We start from the raw sequence: 19789 nt of genomic DNA, 5'->3' as shown, positions 1-19789 counted from the left end.
CTCTCTTACTAGTTTACTGGGTTTTTGGGTTGTTTGTATGTTTAACCTGTTTTGTGAGCTTAATTTAGTGAGTGCCAAACATAATATTTGCTCTAGGACTTCAGTGTTATTTCTGTAAAAAAAGTATATTGTTTGACGAATAATATCATGATCTAAGCTAACAGCAGATTGTTTCGAAATCAAATTATCTGATTAAGTGGCACATTCTGGCTTTTTTCATTTAGAAGTTTTAACTTCTTAAGAATGCCTGGCTTAGTGTTATGAAATTAGCTTGTGGTCGCTTTAAGCACAGCGGGGGTAAAAAACGTCAGGGGAAGATGGTTTTGAACTAAGCAGCAGGGAACCCCAGCCTGCAATAAAAAACTCACAAAGAAAGAACTGACATTTGTGTAATGGGCAACTAGATGTGGTAAGTCTTCTTAAACTTTTCTGTACAGAAAAGCAGGGTTTGAAAAAGAATGTGTAATACATAGTCTTATCTAAAACTGAAAAAGAAACAGCTGTAGTTTAGGTGAAAGATCTTTATTTTCTTTTGAGCAATATTAAAACAAATAAATTATCATGCAGTTCAGTAACACAAAGAGCACATGTTAGAGTTAATCTTTTAAAAGGCACTTTTGGTGCAATTATAGTAAAGTAATTTAGACAATTCGCTAGTTACTTATCTTGCCACCTTGTAAAATTGCCTGCTTATTTCACGTGGTTCTTTTAATGTTCTTCAGTGAATTGTTGCGTTTTATAGAAGTTTCAAAGTCCCATCATGAAACGCACTTCTATTGATTACCTTATTTTAATTCTATTTACTGTCAGTAACATCACCAATGAATCACATTTGAAAAACATTTAAAAATATTATCTTCTATTCATCTGCTAAAGTAGTCATTCCTTCAGAGTCATAAGAAAGTGTTTTAAGTGCCCAAATGTAAATGAAGTGGAACTTTGCGACCTAAGCCTCTTTCTAGGAATAAAAGTTGGGTAAACCAGAGCTTTTTGTTGCTGTTATTGTCTATTCTTTTTAAATGGTTTTATTCTGCTGTTATATTTAATTATACAATTTTGAATTGTATGATTTTGTAAAGAAGACTTTAACATATTTTTAGAAAATAGGCACAATCTATTTTTTTAATACAAATTATAATGTAAAGTTAGCTTCCCAATGCTAAATTAAAATCCAGCACATTCAAAGAACATTCACAAGTACTCTCAATTTTTTCATAGATATATGTACAGAGAATCATAAGTATCAGCTCATGTGATTAGAATAATTTTCTTATGAAGAAAAGCATCCTTCGCAGATCCTTCCACAAAGGTACTATTGTATGATTAATGTTGAAACCCAACTAAGCTGAGCCAACTGCTTAAATTTTTGCACTCTATGTTCTTTCAGTTTCAAGTTTAAAATAAAATTTAAAAAATTATAAAACACTATAAAAACCGTCATCAATTGAAAGTTATATTGACATATCTTTTCCAATAAATGAAATAAACTACAGTACAAACGGCACATTTTAATTAATGATTTAAGTAAAAATGAACTGTAGGATTTGACTAGAATATTCTCATATGATAGGAAAACTCAAATTATTTCATGCATAATCTGAAGAGTTCCAGATGTAATTGACAGTCATTTAAAAAATGTAAACATTTTCTTTCCCTTACATAGTTGTGCTATTGTTCAATTAAAAATAGAGTCCATGTATGTGACAACTAAATATTATTTCATCTCTAAGTCTCTACATAGTTATGAAAAGAATAGCCAAAAACAGAGGTTAAATTACATCTTTGAGTTGTCTGAAAATGCAGAAGCAGTATTAAGAAGGCATCAACTATGCCCGAAATATTTTCTAAATTATTTTTGGTTATCAATTGTGTCAACATTAGTCATTTCATAGAGACCTGTAGATACTACATACAATAGCTTACGGCATGTGGACTTCAATCAAAAGTTTTTATTGTGGAAATATGCTAAAATACAATTTCCCTGATATGAATTGTCTTGCTGGCCCGCAGGAATAACTCTGTACAACTTTATTCAGATTTTAATCTGAATTATCTAATCTGACACCCACCCAGAATGAGTGTTAACAGATTTTTATCATCAGCTGATTTGTGCTAATATTTCCTTTCAGTGGATTATTTATACATTTATTACTAAACCAATGTAGTCACAGAACTTGTTTAAAATGAAACTTTTCAGAAACATACAAAGATGCACATGAGTAGCTACTTTAGAGATATTCTTTCAAGTGCAAAAGTCAGGAATCTCTTCTATGCTTTTAAGGTGTACTAACATTCAATTACTTCAAAGGTAAAGAAAATGCATATAAAAAGTAAGGAGGTTTCCCAAATACTCATGTTGCTCATGTCAAAAGATTCTTACATTTTTAAATATTAATCAGACAAGCATTAACTAGTTTAAAAGATTCCTGTTCTTTCATTCATTTAACCAATTAGGATCTCACTCACGTATTTTTAATTAGGAAGCCATTCACGATAAATAACTTCATCTCACTGAATGGTCTGGGAAATGCTGCTGAGATAATTTTCAGACTTCATTATAAAATTTGTCCACTCTTGACAAATGTCCTCTATGGAGAACTCTTCACCACCATACTCCAGAGGAAGAATGTCTGGGAAATGCTGAAGTAAGCTCTCTTTGTAATTGTTCCCATGCATATGAATCTGAAACAGCCAAAATGTTTTAGAAGGCATGCCCTCTGCCTCTCAATATATTAGATGCATTTTCAATGGAAAATCAACACCATAAAATAAGGTCCTCTAATAGCTTCCAAGACAGGAGAGCGTGTACAGACACCTACATCATTTATTCCACTGCTTATGAATCTAAGAATTTTACTTATGTTTAGATTGTGCTGTTTATGAATTTGATCATCTCTTTGTTTCCTTATATTTGCTTTCTTATAACTATACAAGATTTATAAAAAGATATTCTTTTCCTCTTTCCAAAGTAGATTTTTAAGATTTTTTTATTTTTTCCTTTTTCTCCCCAAAGCCCCCCCTGGTACATAGTTGTGTATTCTTCGTTGTGGGTCCTTCCAGTTGTGGCATGTGGGACGCTGCCTCAGCATGGTCTGATGAGCAGTGCCATGTCCGCGCCCAGGATTCGAACTAACGAAACACTGGGCCGCCTGCAGCGGAGCGCGCGAACTTAACCACTCGGCCACGGGGCCAGCCCCCCAAAGTAGATTTTTAAAACTCTAAATAAAATTATTTTATACATTCTATTCCCTAATGTCCAAGTGATTCTTAGCAAAATATCTAATATCCTGGGACTATTCTGTAGATCATAAAAATGTACTACCTGGTATTAGTAGTATTAAATAAAATATATATAATATATTAGCATATAAAATATTATATATTAAAACATATAAAATATATTAGAAATATAATATATAGAAATTATAATAAATGTTAGAGTTTATAAATTATATATCTTATATTATAATATATATTAAATATATTAACATATTATTAATATAAATATATTATATTTATAGAAATATCTTTATATATAAATATATTTCTATAAATATAATATATATATATAAAATAGCATATATATAAGCACACAACTAGGTACATGGGGAACAATTTATTTGGTACTGTTGATAGATATTCTTGGTTGGTACAAAATCAAGAGATAATTATGATGGTTAAGAACCTTAAATTTTCAAATATTTTAAACTATAAAAATTGATCATATAATGCCCCGAAATTAAAGACTTGGAACCTTCAATTAAAAGCACATCTCATTAAAAATAAATAAATAACCTTTCTCCATCTGTTAGGGCAAAACATTCACCTAAACATCGGACAGTTATTCAATAAGCACCTCCTCCGTGCTAGGATATGAGGATTGAAAGATGAATGAAGCAAGTCTCTTGCACTCAGAACCTCACACTACCAATCTTTGATTTTTTCTGATATGTTTAAATGTTTATCAGCTAATTGAAAAGAAATTCTACTGTCTCCTCAGGAAGTGGGAAATAAAATCATTCATTAGTTATTGCCAAAATATTGAATTGGAGAAAAGTGGCTAGACTGGATCCCTTCCCCTCATTTTGGCAATAACTATCGCTGAAATGCTTTATCTAACTTCTCAATTTTTTACTTTTATTTCTTTTTTGCTCAGATTCTCCTATTTATCAGGTTCAGTTTATTGTTATTTGTCTCAAATATAACCCAAAATAGAAATACTTATTTTTAGATCTGTCAGAGTTAAAGAGAAAATGGCCAGCTATTATCAAGCTACGATGAGGAGAGAAAAAAGGGAACAAGCAAATAAATTGACTTTTATAAAAATATTAGAATGAAAAATGGCCATCTTCATAGGGGTGGTTTTTCTTGTAAACAGAACTACCCACTGGATAATCTCAAAGAAGCTCTAGGGTCATAATTTTCTGACCAGATGCAAGATGTTACATTTTCTCAATATGAAAGAGTATACTTTCTAAAACTCCGAATATGCTATTATTACTCACACTATCACTGTTTATCTTTAAATAATTTTTGAGATTTAAATTGTCAAAGCTTTTAAAAACTGTTCTGTGTTCATGCATTAGATGTTGCCAATGTTTGTCTACATAAATGCTCTAAAAATTATCCTTTACAGATTCATATAGAAGAGTGGTTGCTATTCTTGGGAACTCAGATTCTATTTTCAATACTTGAGAAATCCTAAGAGATATTAGATATTCACCTGAGAGAAGGCTTCACAGGATGGGTACAGAACATCAAATCTCTTGCTTTGACTAATGTGACATTAAGCCACATACATTAGGTACTGTGGTTTTCAGTTACATGTCTCATTTAAATATATTTATTTACTTTTTGCCTAGACAATGTATTCACATGGCTAGAAATCAAAACAAGATAAAAGATCCACAGTGAAATGTCTTGCTCCCAATCCTAATCTCATCCATACCATCTACACCTCAACTCTGTTCCACTTTGGTAACCAATTAGGCTGTTTCCTTGTATAACCTTTTAATGTGATTTTTATGCAAATATACCTATAGATTCTGATTTCTCCCCTTTTTATACAAAAGCTAGCATACCATAAATACCAGTCTGCATTTTCCTATCTCACTTTACAATACATCCTGCGAATCTTATTGTATTCCATTGTGTAGATGCATCATAGTTTATTTAACCAGTTCCCTGGTGATGAGCACTTGGTGGTTTCCCATCTTTTGCTGCAATCAATCTCCTTGTGTATGTAATTTTGTCTCTATGCAGGTGTATCTGTAGGATAAAATCCCAGCAGTGCGCAGGCTGTCATTTTGGTAAGTATTACCACACTGCCCCCTACAGGGAATATACCATCTTGCACTCCCACCAGCAAGGTACGAGAGACCCAGTTTCCCCACAGCCTCACTAACTTGATTTTTCTAAAGTAAAAACTTTTAATTTATTAAGTGGTTGGCTTATTACATGAATACTCAAAACAATGGGCTAATGGTTTGTGGGGGTTGGAGAAATAATAAAACAATTCTCATATAAAAAAGAATTGAAATGTTAGGTACAGAGGAATAGTGACTTGAATGTTTTACTCACACGTTGCTTAATTTTCTCAGTCAGGAATGGTTTAATCATGGAAAAGACAGCATCGAAAATTAGTGGCTCATTTATCAAATGGATACCACGAACTTTTAATGGAAAAGAATCCTTTTGAAAATAAAAGAATAATCTTACTAATAACAAAGCATAAATCAATATACATTCCTATTGACACGTCCCTTCTTTGAACACTTATAAACTTACAGCAGTACCTAAAATGTGATTTTATTTTCAAAATTATTTATTCCATCAACACAGTAGCCTGCTTTATAGTTCACTGCAACTAGATTAAGACCTCTGAAAAGGTTTCACTTTGTAGCTTAGGCAAAGTATTTTAAAAAGTACCTGCATCTTTCATAAATAAGACAGGAAATATCTTCCCCAATCACATATAAGTGTTCTTTTAAGGGACCCATGAGTCTTTTGGATATTTATATTTAACTTTTCCCCAATTTTTTTACTTTGAGGAAAAAAATCAAACTTTCATAAACGTTGAAAGAGTACAACAAACACATAATTTTCAACTTTTGACACAAGTAGAAGTCTTTCACAACAAAGTAATATAGGCTTATTTAAAAGGTTTAAAGAGTTAAGAACTGAAAGAAAAACCTCGTCAATAGTTTCCCTACCCAAAGATGTGTTATTAATATGGAGACTTTTCCTGCCAAGTTTCTTTCATGCAAAATTCTTTTTTTATTCTATGCATTGCTTTTAGAGATGTGTCGTCAGTCTGGGGACTTTTCTTTCCAGGTTCTTTCTATGAATAATTTTATTTTACACATAATTGCTGATATGCTATCTGAAAAATTTGCACCATTTTGTTTCATTGATATAGTACAATTTTTGTAAACATTATGAATTTTAATATTATTGCAATAATCCATCACACGGACGTACTATAATTTAAATAACCATTTCCTATTTCTGGAAAAATAAGCTATTTCTAATTTTCTTTTATAAAAACTGATGCTATAGTAACTGTCTTTATCTGTAGAAGGCAGTGGTGGCTATAAGCGCAGTTTTTACATTCAGACGACCTGGACTGAAATCCCTCTTCACTGATGACAAAATGTGTGTGCTTGGGCATTGCTATGTCATCTCTGTGACACAGTGATTAATTCATAAAATGGGAAAAATAATAGTCATATGTCATAGGCTTCTGTGGCCATTAAGGGGTAATGTACTTGAAACGTTTAGCAAAGTACCTGGCACATAGTAAGCTATTATTATTACATACAAAGTCTTTACTATACTTAAGATTATTCTTTGGCTAGGTTCCCAAAAGTAGAATTATTGGGCAAAGATGATGGCCATTTTAAAAACCTTTTGATTTCTGAAACAACTGTATCAATTTATACCTACCAAGACTTATGTAAATTGTACTGTGCCACTGCTATAAATCTTGTTTTTTGAGTCAATGTTTTAATTTAGGAAGAAAATTTTAATAACAGATAGATAAAGTCACCACATTATTGTTTAAATGGATAAATTCTGTGGTTATTAATTTTGAACATATTTTCAGTTTCTTGCAACATCCTTTCTTTCATAAATCAGTAATACTTTACTTCATCTTAGCATTATTGAACTCTATATATCATTTCTAAAATTTTATTTACCTTTTCAATAAATGTACCCTCCCTTCTCTTTGTCTAACATATAACTAAATTTAAATCTATTATTTGGAATTAACATCCCGGGGAGTTAAAGTATACACTTACTGTAAGAACAGCAGCAATCTTCTTGGCTACATATGGGGTCATTTGAAATGCATGAGAAAACTGCCAGCCTTCTAGATCAAAGATGGCCTTGATGCCATTCCGTTGCGTTTCTACTTCCTGGACAATAAGCTCTGATGTGATTAGACTTAAACGAAATACATCGTAAGCTGTGAAAACTTTTGGGTCCCAGTGTGCTAAAAAAAATAAAAAATAGCATATCTCAGCATTGTGTAAAGAATCAGAGAGACTTACAAAGGCAAACCAACTCTTTTTAGACTTAAAAGATCAGTAGAAATAAAAACAAGTACAAAAATCATGAACTGAATAATAGATCAAATTGATGGTCCAAGAACACAGGCCTGCTTCTCCCTCCCTCCTCAGATCCCTAGCAAAGATCAGATTTTTAAGAACATAAGGGAAAAAAAGGAATGAATGCAGGCTGGATTTGATTGCCAGATGAAACTACAGCCCCAAAAATGCAAAAGAGGGCTGCAGTTAAGGATGGGAGTGCCTCTGGGTATGCTCCAAACTGAGAGGTGTTGGAAATGGGAAAAGCAAGGGCCTGGATTATGAAGAGTATCTAGGACCCTATAGCAACCAAAGAGGTTGCTAAGGGAAATGCATGAAGAGCAGACAGGCAGGCTCATCTCTCTGACATCCCTCAATGACAAGCAACATGTGGCAGCCATGTCTGTGTAGGCTAGAAAGGTAAGCATAGGCTTTAGAAAGCAGAGTCAAGGAAGCACTCAGGTAGCCATCCACACCCAGGACAAACAGGGAGTACCTGTACTAAGAAGAGGAGTTACTGATATTGTTTACTCCCCTCCTCCTGCCATCCCTGAGGCAGGCCATGACATGCAGAAATGACAGTAATGGACAGGCAAGCAGGTAATCTTTAAAAAAGATACGCATCCACTAAGAATTATAATACTTTTAAAAACGCACACAAAGAAGAGAGGAACCAAACTCAATAGACAAAGGCACTAAACCCAAAGAAACAGTTAATAAAGCAAGAGACATGAAAAGAAGAAAAATAGTTTCAGTGGGGAAAAAAAAAGCTACTGAGGCTGTTATTATAAGAACATGCTCTTAATAAAAAGAATCAGTTGGAATCTTGGATAATTCAAGCAAATCTCAGTTGATGGGGCAAATGATAGAAAAGACACAGCCAATGAGTGAATATTGGTTTGGAACATCAAGCTCAGCAATTCTCTCAAACTCAGCACGCAAGAGCCAAGAGTTGACAGGTATAAATAAAAAGTTAAGAGACATATAGCTAGATCCAGAAGTTTCAAGATCCAACTAATTAGAGTTCTGGAAGGCAATAATACAGAGAATAGGGAACAGAAGAAAGAGGAATAGTAACAGTAGAGAAAAATCTTCCAAAGCCAAAATAGATGCAAGTTTTCAGGTTGAAGGGTCCATGGAGTGCCTAACAAGACAAAAGTAAAAGGGTAAAAAAGATTCATGACTAAGTAATAGTAAAATTTCAATAAACCACAGTTTCTAGCTTGGACAACTGGGTAGAGCGGCGGTACCATTTATTGACATAGGAAACACTGGAAGAGAAACGTTTTGTGAGGAAAAGATCATAAGTAGTTTTGGACGTGTTAAAATTGGTGACTGTGAGACATCCAGTTGGATAAAGCTGGAATGGAGGGCTGGTTGTATGGATCCTTGGAGACAAGGAGATGATGGGGTAAAGACACAAATCTGAGAGTTGTTTAAGTTTATATGACAGCCTGCAACAGCAATTATCTTAGATCCGTGTTTATCTTTATTATAGGAGAGAGATAAAGTAGCATAAGAAGAGGAAGGTGAGGCCAATGTCCTAAGGAATTTCAGAATTTAAAGGGTGAGTAGAATAGGTGGTGCTAGCAAAAGAGACTAAAGAGAAGGGGCAGCCAGTTAAGTGGGAGGAAAACCCTAGGAGAATGTGGGATCAGAGAAGCCAAGTGGAGAGGATGTCTCAAGAAAGAGGAAGTGGTTTGCTGTGTGGAGAGGTCAAGTAAAAGAGGACTAAATGTATCCATTAGTTTTGGTGAAAAGAAGGTCACTGATGATTTTTAAGGTCATTTTAGCAGAGAGGTAGGGGTGAAACCAGATCAGGGTGGATTGAGAGGAAGTGTGAAAAAATATGGATGGCTAACATTATTAATTTAAGAAATGTGGCTGAGAATGAGAGGAGCGGGGAGACAGCTGGAGGGTCTTGTGGAGTTGAGGAGGAGCTTTTGTTTGGTTTTGGATGGCTGACCCTTAACAGATGTAAATGTTAACGGGTAGTGTCCAAAGCAAGGAAAAATGTGAAGATATAGAAAGAGAAGAGATAATCAGAAGTATTAGGGAAGGTGCAATGGGATTGCCCCTTGCTTTTTAAAAGTCTCAGATTTCTGGTAAGAATTTGAGTAACCAATTCATGTATAACCCAGCTCAAATATACCGTACTACTTCAGACATTGGCTGAAAGCTACAATGATGAAAAATGTGAGCGGAACCACTGAAAGTCTGCAGTTCAGAAAATAGTTACTCACCTAAATTTCTGAGCCCACCAACATGGTCTAGACTGGTGCTATCCAATACTGTAGCCATTAGCCACAAGTGGCTACTTAAATGTAAACGAATTGACATTAAATAAAATTAAGAATTCAGTAGCTTGGTTGCAATAGCCACATCTCAAGTGCTCAACAACCACCTGTGGCTAGTGGCTACTGTAGAACAATTTCATCATCATAGAAAGTTCTACTGGATAGTGCGGGTCTACACTCTAAGCTCCTTTAACACAAAAGAAAAACATGGCTTAAATTTTCAGTTCCTTTTCCGGCATATATCTAACATTTATTGAGTGCATATTATATACCAGGTAATGTTCTAATTACGTATTTTATATGTGTTACAAGATTTAATGCTCACAGCAACCCTATGAAATAGGTTTTTACTATGCCCATTTGACAGAAGGGAAAATGGAGTTACAGCTACACAGCTTTCCATGTAGCTAGAACACAGCAGAGCTGAAATTCCAGCCCAGGCAACGTGCCCTAGAACTTGCATTCTTAAGAACTAAGCCATGGTCAAAACTTAATACTCACTGTTAAATGTTACTTTTGCTGTTGTAGTACAGCAGTCGGTCTCAAAAGGCATAAAATTACATCCTCTGGCTTGTAGGCTAATAATGGCAAAAACTTAGTTTTGCCTTGGGTCGCCCTGCTGGACAAGAGAAAAAGGCTCTGTGCATTTTCTCACCGCTTCTCCTGCACAGAGATGGTACCCAGGGAAGGTGGTTATGCTAATGTTCTACCAAAAAGCTCTACCATAGACATCCTTTTTTAGTTCCTCCCATTAATTGAGTTTAAATTTAGAAAATTTGTAAATCTTTATCCCGTCTTTTTGTTTTACTCATAAAACTCTTCTGAGTTTCTCCTTTTCACCCTAGAATAACATGCGTTATTCACCCTAAAATAACAGGAGATTTGCTGCATACCCTCCGGTTCTGACCATCACTAAACCTACATGCATTTTTTATTTTAAAATCTCTTTGAGTTAAACAGTACACTTATAAATTAATATACGACAAGAGACCTTGGCTAGACAATAGAAAATTATCAATTCAGTGGTAAGTAGCCATTTGCTTTTTCACCGTCCAAGTATCATTTTTACTTTTCAACTTGCCCCGGTTAGTTTATAAACAAACTCAAAAAAACTCCAGCCAGACAATGCAGAGCCTGGACACTTGCAGAAAGAATCATCCGTAGGTTTCAGTTTTATGTTCCTGGGACCCCTGAGTAGGGTTGCCAGATATCATATAAGATGCCCAGTTAAAGTTGAATTTCAGCTAACAGGATATATATTTTTAGTATAAGTAGGCCCCAATTATTTATTGTTTAACTGAAATTCAAAAGCAACTGGACACTCTATTTTTATAAAATATAGGTTTACTTGCTACATAAAACACACTTTGCTAAATCTGGCAACCCTATCCCAAGGAACTTAGGGAATGTCATTCAACATCCTATAACACTGGTGGGGCAATGAGAGGACAGGAAAGACATTCTGATGTCTGTTTTATAGGCAATGGCTTCATGATTAATTCAGTTTGTATTTGACACATAAGCTGGAGCAGAAAACTAGCATCATTCTACTCAGGCTTCTGATCCCTTTTAAGAATTAAATGCAGCGTCTTCTTGCAAGAAAGCAAACAGTTGAGTTATAGGCAGATATCTTATCTCTAAGTGGGCAGGAAAAGCAACTCTACAAAAATTTCAAAGTTCTCTAGAATATTTACAGATGTAGAAGTCTCTGTAAGACTATAATTCATAGGATTCTGCTCATGAAATGTTGGTTATCTTTGTCCTTTCAACTGGGCCATGAGAGGATGCTGGGAGCAGTACGAGTCCTTCTCAGTTACACACCATTTTTAGTCACACACAAGTCTAAGGAAGGGACAGAAGTTATAGGTTATAGGTCACCAACTTACAAGAAACACTAGGAAGGCCTAATGGTGGAAAAGAGAAGTACTGAAAACAAAGAGGGGCATGTGGAATTCAATGTTGTCAACACTTCCCAAGGGAGCTGCTTTCCCACTGCGTCTTCCTCTGTCCAGGCAATGAGCTTCTTGCTCCTCAACCTGGGGCATCATTCAACTATTCATTCACTCACTCGCTTCAAAAATATTTAATAATACCTACTAGGTGCCAGGCCCTGGTTTCGGTGCTTGGGATACATCGAGCACCAGAACAGAACAGACAAAATCCATGCTCTTATGGAGCTTCTATTATTATAGTTCAGGATCCTTATTTGGATTTCCTACTAAGTGTTTTCAAAACTCTTTACCTTAGTCTTTTTCACCTTTCCCCCCTATTTCTCTTCCCTGTTTTCTTTTTCTCTTATTTTATACAGTTGACTGTGTGGAAGAATGGAAGTAGGATTTTCATTGGTTTTTGTTAATTTTCTCACAACTGCCAGTTTTACAATATTTGGAGGGGAATTAAAATCTAACTTAAACCTAAGTTAAAAACCTAAAAGCCTAACTACTTAAATATAGACTCATTGAACCTGTCTATATGGCAATCAAGAAAAATAAAAAAGAAGTGCTGTGTATGACTTACCAATTCTGTAAATAAGAACTTTGCTGCCGGTGGGATCTCTGGCTCTCAGGACGCCAACGTAGCCAGCTTTCAGAAGGCCAAGAATACTTCTAGGGTGTAGGTCTGCACTTATTTCTGGACATTCTGCTCTCCACTTATAATAATTTTTTAGTAACTGAAAAATAAAATTAAAATTGTCTGCAGACGGCATACACGGTAAACATTTTGTAAAAATGGGAAGAAAGCCTTGGCATTATGTATGGCCCCTGCCATCTATTATGTCAGAATATTCACTTGGCCATTTTTTTAGCTGTAAAAACTAAAAGTTTCCTCATCAAGCATCTCAGGTGACAGACATTAATCACAAATTCAAAGTTTGGTAATTTCCCTTTGTCTCCTGAGGGAAATGGTCTCCAAAGATGACTGCCAACCACTCCTCCCCTGCTGGTGTACACAGGCCATCCCTCCCACCCAGAAGTGGAATCCGCCTGATTCCTTCCTCTTGAACTGGGCTGGCCTTACGACTTGCTTTGACTCCTAGAATGTGGCAGAAGTGACACTGTGCTAGGTTTTAAGAAGTCTAGGACCTTCTGTTCTGGCTTTTTGGGATCCAGACAACAGGTAAGATACTAAATGGTGAGTCCATGCACAGAGAGACCCTGGAGGATGAGAGGCCATCCTAGATGGTCTGACCTCAGCGGCGTTCCCATCCGATGCGATGTGGAGCAGCGATGGGCCATCCCCATCAAGCCCTGCCCGAACTGGAGAATCACAAACAAATTGTTGTGGTTTAAACCACTAAATTGTGGGGTGATTCTTTTACTCAGCGACAGGTAACTGAAACATCCATCTTTAGTCTTTCTTTGAAATATGGAGGAATGGAAATTAATCAAATGAATTAACTCTACAAATACTGTTTGAGTATCTACAATGTCCCACACACTGTTTTAGGCCCTTGAGTGACAGCAGTGAACAGAATAAATCTCTGTTACCCTGGGAGCTGGCCTGTTGGTGACAACTGGATCCTACAGGCTGTGCCGTGTCTTCTTCAGAAAAACCTTGGCTCCTCCTCTTATCATCTGTGTGACCTCAGGTAAGTGTTTCACTCCTCCAAGTCTCGTTTCCTCAATATCCACCTTGTAGGGTCATGTATAAAGCATGCATGGGTGTAAGGAGTCGTAGTTAATACTGCTATTCTTATAAAAGGAAATGTTATTGGGATTAATCATCCAAGTATTTAGTGCAGGTTTATATTAAAAATAACTAGAATCTTTTGGTATTTATTATCTTTCCTATGAAAAAGAGCCAATCAAAGATACAAAGGGACATCTCTATACCACTTCTATACTTTTTACTAATAGAAAAACAACAAAAATCAGCTTTGTTAATAGTGGAGCGCACTCAGAGCACCTGTGGAACACTATGCCTGGGTATTAGGACTTAGCAAAATATGGTTTGAAGGAATCCTGTTTCCTTTTTTTCCCAAAAGAACAACAAATAATGGTTACTCTCCATATACAAAGAATACAAATATTGCCAGTGTATTGTGAAGAATACTAAAATCAAATTATACATTTAAAACTTATTATATTTTAATTTTCCTCTATGATTTTCAGCATTCTCAATTTTTCAAAAATGACAATATATTTGTTTTGAGTTTAAAGAGATCTATTAGCAATGTGGAACCGAAGTTCAGATGAACAAAAAGGACAAATGTTATATCTGAGAGTCACTGAAATAAGCATGGTCACTGTAACCACAAAGCAGTAACAATCAGAAGAGAAACTACAAGTACAAATTTGACAAAAACAAGTAGAGGTTGAAATTCGGAGCCCTGGGAAAGGTCAATGTCTGGGAACGGCTGGAGGAAGAGAGAAGCTGGTTGGAGTATAGGAGAAATGGCACTACGGTGTACAGAAGGGAGGAAAAAGGTGTTTGTGTTGCTCTGATCCTCTCTCCTTCTCTCTCTCTGATATTGTCTCCCTCTCTTTCTCTCTCTTTTTCATTTGTGCATCTAACAAATTTACCTTAACTGTTTAAAAAAAGAGAATGCAGCTAAGAGTTAAATGTAACCGAGAGGTAAGAAAGGAAGGAAGTTGGTAAATTTGCCAACAAAGAAATAATTGGTGACCTAAATAGCAGATTCCAAAGGCAGTAAGAACAAAAGGCACATTGTAGATTCTGATATATTCCTTCTACTCTATAAGATGAATTTCTCGTCTTCTTCCTCCTGTCTTAGCGGGCATCAAAACAAGTGTTAATAGCATTTGACAATGCTTATTACTTTTTTGATAGTTCCCTCACACATAAAAATAGTTCTTTTAATTCTGATTCAAGCAAATGCTGGAAGCGGCTTATTAACTCCTACACAGAAATTACAATTTTATTTTCCCACGCAATGATAAAGTCATGGCTTCATTAAAAGGCTTCTTTTACAGGTGCTGGCCCAGTGGCGCAGCCGTTAAGTATGCATGTTCTGCTTTGGTGGCCCGGGGTTCACTGGTTCAGATCCCGGGTGTGGACATGGCACTGATTGGCACGCCATGCTGTGGTAGGCGCCCCACATATAAAGTAGAGGAAGATGGGCACGGATGTTAGCTCAGGGCCAGTCTTCCTCAGCAAAAAGAGGAGGACTGGCAGTAGTTAGTTCAGGGCTAATCATCCTAAAAAAAAGGGTTCTTTTAGGTAATAGAGACAGGTACATGTGTTGAATGAAAGACTAAATTAATGCATGAGTAAAACAGCTGGATCCACATACTTGAAAAAATTATTTTTGTAAAGATGCACAAATCACTCTCATGCCTCTGACATTTAACTTTTGCAAGTTGAAAGATCTAAGCCTGGATCTTTCATTATTACTTTTCCACTTATAAATAAATTCAAAGGTCCAGTTGACATAAACGAATTATGCAAACAATGTAAACTGCTACTGAGCAATTCTCGAACAAACCACTGAAAGTCCACAACAACAACAAAATCAGCTGAAAGGGAGTATTCATTATTGGAAGGCACTTGTTTTGTACCACAAGTAGGAATAAATAAATATTAAAAGTTATGGTTTATTTTAACTGTGCTTTGTAATAGAGCAGGTTTCTTCTTATATTTTTCACGTACTTTCAAACAAAATAACCATATTTGGGCTATTTTAATAGGGTTTAACGGCATTATTTCAATTCCTCACAACCATGCTGAGAGGTAACTATTGTTACCCCACTTTATGGATAAGAAAACTAAAGTTCAGAGAAGTTACACACTTGTTTAAGGGCAATAACGCTCAGAGCAGAGTGGAGACTGAAACTGACATGTGATATGACACATTTTACAACAGGGAAATTTTACGTTTAGAGGGTAATTAGCAGCGAGTCAGTGGAGCTTTGAAAGCTTTGAAGTCTTTGGGAAAACCATAAAAATGCTTAAAGGATAAAAAACTTAGCACATGGAGCAAAAATATAAGGAATGGACTCGTCACATGTGAAAGTCAGGAATTCACAAACATATGTAGAACAGACAGATGTTAACAGTTGTTTGTTTTCATGTTCACTGTTTTAAACAGAAGGGCCGGAGTAGTTGGTGTACATGCGAGCACAGGCTCGCCTGGGGTCAACCCAAGTTCAAATCGCTGCTCACCACTTGACTGTGATTTCGGACTATTTACTCTCAACACCTCAGTTTCTTCTAAAATGAGGAAATACAAGATAATCCACACAAACACTAATAACCAAAGTACCTGGCACTGCATAAGCTATCAGAATTATAAAAACGTCTTTACTTTGTTATAACTTCAAATACAAAAGCTAGAACAATGAGAAATTTCATTATAACTGAGGGACTTATCAAGCTTTCTTCATACACTAAAACTATAGGGCTTTTCTATTGTAAAGAAGGGAGTCTGAGTTGAATTAACTGCCTTTGTGGAGGAAAATGACAAAATAGTTTTACATTCTAACCTTTTCCTTTCCTTTTTATGTTGGCAGAAAAGTCAGGCAATGAGTTCACAGACAGAAACTTGATCCCTATCCAGTGGCTTTAGACACAGTCCTACTAGCCAATTCCTCAAGGACATGGAGCAGTGAAAACAATTCAGGAAAATAAAGTATACAGAAAAAAAAAAACAACACAGAGGCTGCAGGTAAATTTTATTTCTTCTGTTTAGACATTACTTTTAAAAAGCAGCTAAAATGAAATCTATAAATCATATGCTTTTTAATGTTAGTTGCCTCTACACATATATATGTTTAATGCCTCATTTAAACTGCACTTTCATAGGACCTGAGATGGTGTCTTCATATTTAGTAGCTGCTGAGTAAATATTAGCTTATTACTCATGAGGCTGGGACACCTGGGTAGTCAGCTGACCAAACAAAAATAAATAAAGGCAGATTCCTACCTCATTCCTAACATCAAAGTAAATCCCAGTAGATCAACAATTCCAATAGTAAAAAGAGAAGTCGTAAATTATTAGAGAAAATTCTGGAGAGGAGAAGAGCTTAAAAACCCAGAAGCAGGTCAGTCCTAGTGGCCTAGGGGTGAAGTTGGCATGCTCCACTTTGGCAGTCAGATTCAGTTTCTGGCACGGACTTATACCACTCGTCTGTTAGGTGGCCATACTGTGGCCAGGGCTCACATAAACAAAGGAGAGAAAGAGGAAGACTGGCAACAGTTGTTAGCTCAGTGCCAATCTTTCTCAGCAAAAAAAAAAAAAAAAAAAAAACCAGAAGCAATTGGAGGGCAATCTAATCAATATATTTGATTACATAAAAATTTTAAAATTCTGCATACAAAGAAAATAGTACAATGTCAAAAGACAACGGGACAAAGGCTTATTTTCTTTAATACATAAAGATACTTTATGAATAAAGATATTTTATATTTTATGTATATTTTATGTAAACAAAACTGAACCAAACGAACAAATGGCAAAAACAGGCAGTTAACTAGGAAACAATTTTAAAATTTTAAATATATGAAAGGTGATTAACCTCACTTGTAATTAAATGCATATTATAATAATGAGAATCAATTTCTCACCCCCCAGGCTGACAGATAGATCACAATGTTTCATAATACAATGTGGGTGATAATATGGAGAAAAAGATACATCATTGGGTAATATAGAAGTGATGAAGTTAGTGCAGACACTTTGGAGGATAGTTGTTATATTCGTCCACACTGAAAACGCACCTCTCACTTCATCCTGGAATTTTGCAGGTTGAACTTAACCTATAAGGACACATTCCTATTTTTTCACAAAGACAAATGTACAAAGACATATTAGAATACTCAGTTGGTGATGGAAGAAACCTCTCTCGTCTAGTTTACTGCATTTGGTGTATTGCCAAGCAAATCGTAGGAGTTCAGGAATAATCACTGAGTGAAGGAATGAACAACATGCATGGCAGCACTGCCACTGGCTGAGGCCAACTCCTATGTCCAATAACGAGGACTGGTAAATAAATTTTAATATAATAAATTCATGCAATGGAATAGTATACAGCTCACAAAAGAATAAGATATACGCACACATGCTGAAATAGGATGATCTCTATGATAAATTAGGTAAAAAAGGCAAAATGCAAAACGTGTACATACGCTTGTGTGCACGTAGACTATATCTGGAAAGATAAAGAAGAAACAGGGAAGAGTACTGCCTCTGGCGAGGGGGCTGGCCAACTAAGGTTTAGGGTGGGGAAATTTTTTCCTTTAGAAAGTTGCTTTTAGACATTTATTTACACTCTTTACTATTTATGGATCTTTTTTTTTACCACCCCCCACTCCTTACTTTTTCAATTAAAAATCAGTTATCAACAATTAAAAAACCTCATCTGAGACACGTTTGGATTCTGCCTCCCAACTCCAGGAGCAAGGCGCTTGGAGACAGGGCTAGCTCGGGGTCAGTCGCTGGGTGCCTACTGTGTGCCTGGCTCTGTGCTGCGTAGGTCTTGTTCTGTTAAATTGGTTAATGTTCAATCCTGGAAACGAGTCAACGAGGTAGGCGTTCTGACCATTACTTAATAGATAAGGATGCTGAGGGCGAAGGGACAGAACTCAAGGTCGCATCGCTCTTTCTGATGCCTCTCTTCCCAACACCCCTTCTCCCAACTAGCTGTCCTGTACCTGGAAACACAAAAGAACAGCCTCACCCCCACCTTTCCACTCAAAATATACTGGACTGCTTTCCTGTCTCGACACTTAAGCATTACTATTAATAATACTATTTTGCCAGAATTTGGCTTTAGACCTTCAGTTTTACTGGCATTTTCATTTTCCGCGCCACATCTGCTAAAATGTGATCAATTTAGCCTTTCTGCTTCTCAGGTGTTACTTTGTTTTATATCAACGGCTTCCTGCCAGAGAGAGGAAAGGCGTTTCCCCAAAACTTCACAGGTTCGGCGGACTCCTCTAGGGCAGAGTTTAAGTGTTTGGGGTCAAATGGGCCATCACCCCAGAGGGCTTCAGCTTTTTCTAGGTTTCCCGTTTCCATGACCCAGAGAAACTGGAAGGACCGGTGCGGGATTTCTCAGAACACCTGTAGCCACAGAGCCCGCGCCCAGTGCGTTAGGGGCGTGTTCCCACCGAGGTCCGGCTTGCAACTTGGGCTTTCGCGGCAGTCTGGCAGCGCCACACGGACTCAGCCCGGGGCACAGGGTGGAGCGAGCAGGGAGGCCCCCTTACCCGCCAGGCCAGGTCCAGGTCGAAGTCCCGGGCGCGCAGGAAGCGCAGCAAGAAGGAGTCGGTGAGCGGCAGCGGCGTCTCGGGCACGCTGGCCGCGCGGGCCCGCCGCCGGAGCTCCGCCAGGCTCGGCTGCAGCAGCGGCGAGTGGTCGGGCAGCGCGCTCAGCTGCAGCCCCGCCGCCGGCCCCGGCCGCATCGCTGCCATGCCCGCCGGTGCCCGGCGGCCGGCAATAACCGCGGGCTCCGCACCACCCTTGGCCCCTCCTCCGGTGGCCGCTGCCCAGCGCAGACCCACCGTCCCGCCCCGCGGCGGGCCTCGCACAAGGCCGAGGGCTGGGGCGGCGCTGCCACCTTAGAGGAAACCACGTGGTGTGCCCACGGTGGTGACCGTTCTGAAAGCTCTGTATAACAATCTGAAACTTCCCCCAGGCAGGGAAGTTCCTGGTGTTCAGCGCCAAGGGGACGATGTCAAAAAGTTTGCCAACTTTAACTGTGATTAGTTCGGATGTTTTAAAAATAATCTGCTGGAGAACTTTTTTTCTTCCTTCCTTCCTTCCTTCCCCTCACTCTCCTCTTCCCTCCCCTCCCTCTCTTCTTCCCTCCCTTCACTCTCTTCTTCCCTCCCTTCTTTTCTTCTTTCCTTCCTTCTTTCTCTGTCTCTTCATTTCTTCCTTCCTTCCTTCCTCTTCTTTCTCTCTTCATTGTTTGTCTCGGATCTGGAAGGAACCTTCGAATA

At 37.2% G+C, this 19789-nt stretch overlaps 1 protein-coding gene across 3 annotated transcripts; it reads right to left on the bottom strand.

The window, feature by feature from the left end:
• Positions 1-506: 506 nt before the first annotated feature.
• Positions 507-19405, bottom strand: TTPA (alpha tocopherol transfer protein). Of its 3 annotated transcripts, XM_014845883.3 has the most exons (5): positions 19055-19398; positions 12404-12557; positions 7302-7495; positions 5581-5691; positions 507-2682 (listed from the first exon to the last, which is right to left on the bottom strand). In XM_014845883.3, the coding sequence occupies exons 1-5, from the start codon at positions 19256-19258 to the stop codon at positions 2509-2511; spliced, it is 837 nt and encodes a 278-aa protein (XP_014701369.2). In that variant the 5' UTR covers positions 19259-19398; the 3' UTR covers positions 507-2508. The 3 variants fall into 3 exon arrangements, with proteins under 3 accessions (XP_014701369.2, XP_014701370.2, XP_070337283.1); XM_014845884.3 differs by lacking the exon at positions 5581-5691 and having other exon boundaries at positions 19055-19405; XM_070481182.1 differs by lacking the exons at positions 5581-5691; positions 7302-7495 and having other exon boundaries at positions 19055-19405.
• Positions 19406-19789: the final 384 nt, after the last annotated feature.

The sequence above is a fragment of the Equus asinus genome, chromosome 12 (assembly GCF_041296235.1).
Source record: "Equus asinus isolate D_3611 breed Donkey chromosome 12, EquAss-T2T_v2, whole genome shotgun sequence".
Lineage (NCBI taxonomy): Eukaryota > Metazoa > Chordata > Mammalia > Perissodactyla > Equidae > Equus > Equus asinus.
The sequence above is the reverse complement of the archived record's forward strand: the minus strand, read 5'-3'. Positions and strand labels throughout refer to the sequence as shown.

Coding starts and splice junctions, on each gene's coding strand:
- TTPA (XM_014845883.3), bottom strand. CDS start 19,258: ATGGCAGCGATGCGGCCGGGGCCGGCGGCGGGGCTGCAGCTGAGCGCG. Junction 12,558..19,054: donor ACCTGGACCTGGCCTGGCGG/GTAAGGGGGCCT, acceptor TTTATTTTTCAG/TTACTAAAAAATTATTATAA. Junction 5,692..7,301: donor AGATTGCTGCTGTTCTTACA/GTAAGTGTATAC, acceptor TATTTTCAAAAG/GATTCTTTTCCATTAAAAGT.